This window comes from Citrus clementina, unplaced genomic scaffold (assembly GCF_000493195.1).
Source record: "Citrus clementina cultivar Clemenules unplaced genomic scaffold, Citrus_clementina_v1.0 scaffold_7, whole genome shotgun sequence".
In the NCBI taxonomy this organism is placed as follows: domain Eukaryota; kingdom Viridiplantae; phylum Streptophyta; class Magnoliopsida; order Sapindales; family Rutaceae; genus Citrus; species Citrus x clementina.
The window spans coordinates 3,983,818-3,991,573 of NW_006262075.1; the positions used below are offsets into that span (position 1 = coordinate 3,983,818).

The 7,756-nt window shown below is 34.2% G+C and overlaps 1 protein-coding gene and 1 non-coding gene across 2 annotated transcripts; both read right to left on the minus strand.

Annotated features, from left to right (window-relative positions):
• Window positions 1-1,096: 1,096 nt before the first annotated feature.
• TRNAL-AAG lies at window positions 1,097-1,177 on the minus strand. Its single transcript has one exon. It is a non-coding gene; the product is annotated as a tRNA-Leu (tRNA).
• A 3,414-nt stretch (window positions 1,178-4,591) lies between these two features.
• LOC18037011 (LOB domain-containing protein 38) lies at window positions 4,592-5,899 on the minus strand. Its single transcript, XM_006426002.2, has 2 exons — window positions 5,512-5,899; window positions 4,592-5,398 (listed from the first exon to the last, which is right to left on the minus strand). The coding sequence occupies exons 1-2, from the start codon at window positions 5,693-5,695 to the stop codon at window positions 4,863-4,865; spliced, it is 720 nt and encodes a 239-aa protein (XP_006426065.1). The 5' UTR covers window positions 5,696-5,899; the 3' UTR covers window positions 4,592-4,862.
• Between the last annotated feature and the right edge of the window lie 1,857 nt (window positions 5,900-7,756).

Here is a 7,756-nt window from a genome sequence, read left to right on the forward strand (position 1 = left end):
CACATGTCTCTACAAGAGAAGGCAAAGCCTGCCTTCCAAAGAAGGTTACAGTTGCTCATACAGATACCCATTCGTTGGCAGCAAAAGCAAAGAAAACGATCGACAAATAAATAAAAAAAAGATAAACATTATTACAATAAAATAATTGGGAAAGAACATAGCACAGGCATAGCAATTGAGAATTCAGAATCTAAAAAGCCACCAAAAAAATAAATAGGATAGCAACGTCATCCACATCCACTTTCAGGTAGACCCCAAGTGCCAACTTGCTTGCCAACTTGCTGTAACAAATTATTAATGGCCATCAAACCCAGCTCTTTTTTTTTTCTTTTTTTCCCTCCCCTTCCCACTCTATTCTTGAGGAAAAGGACGTGTATTTTTCCTTTTCAACCTTTTTTGATGGAGAAATAATGCTATGTTGATGAGAGAGAAGGCGAGCTTGAAGTAAAATGAAATTGTTGAGTCAAGTTGATTGGAGACCACCACCCACGCCTGGGCCAGTAGTGGGCTCGTTCCCTTTACAAAACAAGATCGAGTCATTGTGGGGTTAGAACTCAATATTTCCTTAAATATTAGTGGAAATATATTTTAAAACTATCTATAAGACACCTATTACACAGTAGAGGTATATATTTAGAGTGTGTTTAAAACACTACATTACATGAGATTGTATTAGTTAATGTAATGCAATATCATCTTTGGTCAATTTTCCTGTTCGATGTATTACTATGTACCACAATGTAAACATTTTTGCATTAAATAACTTAAGGAAGATCAGTCATATGTAATACAACATTGTTCACATTTTTTTTAATTCTTTAATTAAAATAAAAAAATATTAATTCTTCAGTACTACTGGCAGTGGTGAAGAACTACCGATAACAATTCGACAACTACCAACTATCAGCAATTGCCGCATAATAGTGTATTTTACATTAAAATTTGGCACTATTAAAATTCTTATTGTGGGAGGTACGCAATAGTAAACTTTCATTTGTCGTAAATAAATTCAAATCTTGAAACTTTCATAATATATAGATTAAATAACCAATAAAGAAAATTGATTAAAGATGAAAAAGAAAATCGAAAATAAATTTGTTGAGAGTGGGATTTGAACCCACGCCCTTTCGGACCAGAACCTTAATCTGGCGCCTTAGACCAACTCGGCCATCTCAACACGTTGTTAAATCTGTGAGATTTGGTATATATAAATTTATAATAATGTATGGTGGGTTATAAGCATACACATATGTACGACCTTGCCAAGTTCAAAAAAATTTTCTTCTACAAGGAAACCTAGAGGCTAAAAGGCTCATGCTTAAGAGTACTCGACCACTCGACATCCAGCGAGTTTTTTGGTACTGCACTAGTTTTGTCTCTTTCAACAATTATTTAATAGCTGTTAGTGAGCGCTTGGAGTGGACCCACGGTCGAAGCTGTTAAAATTAATTAATTTGCAATTTGATGTTTGATAATGATTCATTAACATATTAAAAAAAAAAAAAAAAAAAAAACGTCTGCATCCGCACCAAGAAGCTTGGAATTTGTCGTGGTTGCCTACATTCAATGAAGGGTAGCGGTGGTGAATCCCGCGTCACACCTTCTCTCCCCTTTCTTTTGCTTGTCTTGTTTTGATAAGCTTAATAATGCTGGCCACAGGCCTTTTTTTTTTTTTTTGCCAATCTTTTTCATCCACGTGTCATGTTTGTAAGCATCTGTGTTTTTCGTAGATTTTGATAATGTAGTTTATCAGTTTTTTGTTTTTTTTGGTTGTGATTGAAAATTTAATCGAGAATCAATTAATGGTTTCTATTCGTTTTTTTTTTTTTTTTTATAGATTTTGTTTACCAACCATGCGTTATAAGCACACTTTTATAACACATGCTTTAATTTATTATCCAAATAATTTTTTGGTTTAACATGACATAAAAGTATGAGTCGGTTATGGTAGAATTGTAGTACCGTGTCACCGTTGCATCCAATCGTTGGATTCACTTAGATGGTGAAGTTCATTAGAATCCAACGATTAAATGTAATTATGGCACAATATCATATTTGTACCATAATTTTTTTCTTAAAAGTATATTAAAATATAAAAATATTAGAGTCAAGATAACAGTGAGTACGTTTCATCACATCATCATCATAACAGTTAAAAAGGACCTGTGAAGAATTATATTGAAGTGGGAGACGAAGATCCTTCAATCCATCCCGCACGAATTTTTCGTGCTATATGATTGATGGTTTTTGACTATGCAACAGAGAGTTCCATCTTGGGTGATTTCCCAAGATTACATATTGTTAAATCATAATCATAAATGAGAAAATTTTAGATTTGAGATATCTAACAGCGACAATGTAACATAATTCTAGTGGTGACGACGTCACAAAGCAGAAGAAAGAAGCGAGTGGTGCAGGTGGGTGAAAAAAAGCAGAACCAACAGCAAATTGCAAGAAGGTTCCGCCTGTGGTCCCACCTGCAAATGCGGCGAGACGCAGCATTGCAACAATGAAAAAAGCGGGACCAATTTTCTTTTCATTCATCCAATTTCTAAAATCACTCTTAACTATTATTAAAAAAGAAATTAGTTTTGCTAATTAAATGGCAATTGGTAGTGTGATGATGATGTGGAACCCACCACTTCCCAAGATGGGAGGAGAGCTGGAGACAAACGTTGTAAGCCCCCACAAACAGGGACGGCCTATAACAGTGAGCTTACGTGGACCTTTCCCATTGGTCAATAGAGACGTGGAAACTTGCATTCCTTTTGCAGTCCCCACAAACTCATCCTAGAAAATAAAAATTGATTCCTTCTCCCTCTCAACACGCCTCTTCGTTTTCCCCAAAAGCCGCCTCCCTCCTCTCTCTCTCTCTCTCTCTCTCTCTCTTTCTCTTTCTTTCATTTTCAATTCAAGCTGTGTTTTGTACGCCGAAAGGTCCGATATTTACATAAATTCGATGCAACGACAAGTGACCCCAACGTTAACTATTATTTGTCAACATTTCCATTTTTTAAAAGTTGTAAGTTGCGGATAACCACGGAGAGAACACAGAAGTTGTACTGATACTTCACTTGCGTGTCTGGTCCCTTGCTTCTTGTTTAGAAGCATTTAAGTCGCACTCTCTCTCTTTGGGCCGTGAGAGTTACGACTTACGACTTACGAATGCCATATTAAACAATTATTATTATTATTATTTTTTATTCGATAGAATACTCCAGACAAAGGCGTCTGTATACGACTGAGTGATGGTTTTCATTTTGAGATTAGCTTTTGAATCTCTCCCTAGACAATGGGTGGTTTTTTTTCTTTCCTTATTGAGTGAAATGTAAATAGTCGTAAGTATTAATTGATTCTATTCAGTAATCTTAATTGATTCTATTGGGTAATCTTTTCAGTGTATCATGAAATAATTAAGGCTCGAATTCTACTCATATTGAATAAATTATAATAATAATAATGGCGTGGAGACCACTCAAGAGCTTTACGATAAGCCATCTCTGTTCATGCTAGTGGAAAGCAGTTTGATTATTCTTTTTTTTCCCCTAAATATTTCCAAGTATTAAATGTGAACCATTTTGGGCCCCTAAATTGAACTATGCAGTCACAAAATGATAGATTCCAGTAAAATTTTCATTATGAACGTTAGTAGATTTTATTGTAGTTAAAAAAAAATTATGTCATCTTTCAAAAGACTTTGAGAGTTTACTTTGTTAAATATGTCATTAATCGATACATTTTAGTAATAGTCTTTATACTTTTTCTAACCAGACTCAGGATTTCCGCTAGATTGCAAGCACCAATAAAATTGATGCTTAGCCTAACTGCCACGTAAGGTTGGAGAATTTTTTTAAGAGTATCAACAAAAACTTTGGGTTGGGTCAAAGTTTAATGCTCGGCGCCAATATTTGCCATGCTTGCATGACTACCGTGGACCCTGGCACGCTCTAGGGAATATTAAAAAAAATTAAAAAAAAAAGAATTGGTTATTTTGGATTTTGGGTAATTGCTTGCATCAGCTGGCTTTGCTTTACATTAAGTCAAATATGTGATTGATTAAGCTACTTAATTAATTTATCCATTCATCATCATGATGTTTGTGTTTCCAATTTAGAGTGCCATAATTCACAACGTTAATGTCCAATCAATTGAGCACACTTACACGAAGCTTCAGAAGATCAAGAGGCATCAGATTAAAATATAAACAAGAAACCTACTAAAAAATAAGCTGAATTAGGAGTCCTTTTTCTGTGGTTTATATACTTATACTAGATGTGTCAGTGGAGTGAGTGATGCCCTGGAGTTTAATTTTTAAAAGAAATACTTCTAAATTTTTCTTGTATTTATTTCTTTTGTCATAATTTCACCAAAATTATTGAGCCATCTTCAATGAATATAACGGCTGAGGAAATTCACGTCGGTCTATTCTGTTCTCAATGATTTAATAACAAACCTATCCAAAAGAAAAAAAAAAATTGATTTAATGGACCGATCATGCTTCAGATTTGGTAATTATATCTATACATTCAGTGCGTAAGACTCTCAAAATTAATCGGCAATAATTTCATTTTATTCATGTCATACACATAACTAAACACATAATAAAAATTTATTAAAAAAAGAAAAGAAAAGAAAAGAAAAAGAGAGTCATCACCGACAAATTCACCTTCCTCTCTTCCCGTTTGGATAAATCAAAGAGAGAAATCCTCTGACGGTAATTATACAAAAACTCGCCGGAATCAGTTTCCGGGAAAATTCTCTCAAAAGTAAACCAAAAACTAAGGATAATAGTACAACTCTTCTTCGTGAACATAAATTCACAGAGTTAAAAGTGGAAGAAACTAATTAAGGATAATATTTGCTCAAACGAACAAGTTGAGTAATTTCCTCTCCTCAGCTCCATTGAGATATCGATGATCTGTTAACCCACTTTCGAAGCACGTAGTGGTGCCTGATTCCTCCGAATTCATCGACGGAGTACCAGGTCGCCGCCTGACTTCCGGCGGAACCTTGCCCGTAAACCTTGGCGTCAAGCGAAGATCCAGATCTGACTGTTGCAATTTCATTGCTGATTCTTCCACTCTCTTACGTTTAGCTGGTGACACCTTGGATCTTGAACTCGAGAATCTACAATGAGAACTTGGAAACGACCGATCTTGCAACCTAGACATGTCCGTGCAAGTCACTTCAGCTTCCGATACATCGTCGGAAGTTGGTGTTGGCGATCCGCCGCAGCTGTTGAGAAGCTCCGGCACCGGACGCAACGTGCCGCCTCGGAGGACAGTTTCCACGGCAGCCTGGCAAACATGCCAGTTCCCCGTCCACAAAAGACCTACAGCTCCATTCACAGGATTCACAGTTCGGCCACAGGCTTCGTACAACAAAGACTGAAACAACGCTGCAGTAACAAAAGCAAGGACAGGGAAATGGGATATTTACTTAAAACCCAGACAAAATAAAATAAAAATAAAGCCCTAATGACATTATACATATGTAAAAATATGTACATACCAGGACGCTGGGATTCAGGGACAGCCGAGATGAAGGACATGAGGCCAGCACGGCCAAAGAATTTGGCGACGAACACAGTAGCGTGGCCTTGGGATTCAGGACTCTCGATCCACTGTAAACAAGGACGTAAAATACACGACTCGCTGCATCCTTTTCGCAAAACTCGGCATCCGTTGCAACTCATCTCTCAGCTTCTTGTCTTTTGTCGTTCTTCTTTATCCTTAAAGAGAAAGGGTTAAAAAAAGAAAAGCTATTACATAAACGCGAGGATTTGGAGAGTAATTATTAAGGTTGTTTGATTGCTTTGGCTGGCTGCTGCAGAAAGGGGAGAGCCAAAGTGGAATGAGTGGAGACTGAAGCTTGCTTAGGTAAATGGGAGGGCGGTATATATAAACCACAAAAGAAGAATACGGGAGTTAAAACGAAGGGTTGAGTTTTAACCAGGGTTAGGTTTAGTTGATTAGCAGTGGAGTGAGTGGTGAGCGTGTGTTACATATATTATTATTATGTACTTAACAGGCTTTGTATTGTGAATTTGTGGGTTACTACTATTTTGTTTTGTTGGGGCAGGTTTTGGGTTAAATTCCAAGTACTTGGGCGTGAGCGGCTCCGTGTCTCCGCAATTGGTCGTGTCTCCACCGTTGGATTCTTTTTCTTTTCAACTTTTTTTTTTATATATATTTTTTTATTTTTTAATGATATATTTATATTCCGGCTGGGGACGGGAGGTTCTATTCTAATTCTTGTTTTAAGCTTTCTTTTATCGGACTTAGTTTATTGTGCGGGCATGTGTTTTGATGATACTTTTGTAGTCTAAAAGGTGAAATTTACCATCCCAACTGATTTTTTTTGGAATATATTTTTGTAATCTGAATTTATTCTAATTTTTAAAGGAGTTGCGTAATGCCACTCTTTTTCAAATTTATCTCAAATCGATTATGTATCTTCAATATGTGGAGAGAAATTTACACAAAATCATCCTTCACTCAATAAATATACATCATGTGACATTTCATTTATGATACATTTTAAAAAGTTTTGATATATTTTATAATATTTTTATAAAAAAAAAATCCTTTAAACAACGCACACACTATTATTTCTGTGAGGTTTTCTTTAATATTTTATTTAGGTGAGATTACAATTAATTTCTCTAATTAATTTTTATTATTAAAAATTTCGAATATGAAAATAAATATATTTATAGATTATAACTCTTAATTTTTTTATTAAAAAATATTAGATGTATAATTTTAATCCTATAATATTCTCACATAGCATTTTACTAAGACTTCACTACAAAAAGTAGAGCCTTTCCATCTGGGAGAAAAATAAGTTATTTTTATATATGTGTTACATATATAATTTTAATCCTATAAAACCAATTACTTATGGATCTGGTTTGCTCTTTTATAACGTACGCATTTTTACTTTTAAAAAAAAAATTACAGCTGTAACTTTAGGCAGCTAATATTTTCTCATTTAAATTGTGAATTAATAAAGGTGCCGCGTAGGGATGGCAATGGGGCAGATATGGGTTGGATCTACTCTGCTCCAAATTCAAATCCGTAATAAAAATCAAGATCTGGATCTGCTCCAGATCCGTTATGAATCCATATTTTTTGCTCCATATCCAGATCCAAAAAAGAAATAAATATCTATATATGCTCCAAATCTGAAAAAAAATTAAAATCTAAATCTGCTCTAGATCCGTCATGAATTCTAAAATTCAATAATAAAAAAGTACTGATTTTTTAAATTGAAAATTGAAGGCTAAAATGTATTGATAACAAATAAATTATATAATTTTTCTCAAAAATATAATAAATATTGTAGCTTATACTTTTACACCAAAACAACAAATAAGAAAGATAATAAAATATCATTCAGAAGTAATTGCAAGAGTAAGATCAATCTAATATTCTATTGTCTCCTTCATTATTCTACTATCCACGATACACCTACCCTCATTCCTACAATATTAGATAATGACATATAAATTAAATATAATTTATATTCAGTTCTTTATTATTTTTATTATGACCATATTTGACTAAATATATGAATAACTATATTCCTTAAAAATTATTTGGCTAATATAATAAAATAAATTATCATGTTATATTACTTAGCTTGCAATTTGAATATTGCATGTACATGCTTTGAGGCTGGCTGACCTTTAAATTTACAAAACTAACATTTAAGTTTTAAGAGTTTAAATGCATGGTAAATACTACTAATATGC

What these genes read in the sequence shown, in the direction of transcription:
- LOC18037011 (XM_006426002.2), bottom strand. Translation starts at nt 5,695, where the DNA reads ATGAGTTGCAACGGATGCCGAGTTTTGCGAAAAGGATGCAGCGAGTCG. An exon ending in CCCTGAATCCCAGCGTCCTG is followed by an intron (nt 5,399 to 5,511) that starts GTATGTACATAT and finishes TTGTTACTGCAG; the next exon opens with CGTTGTTTCAGTCTTTGTTG.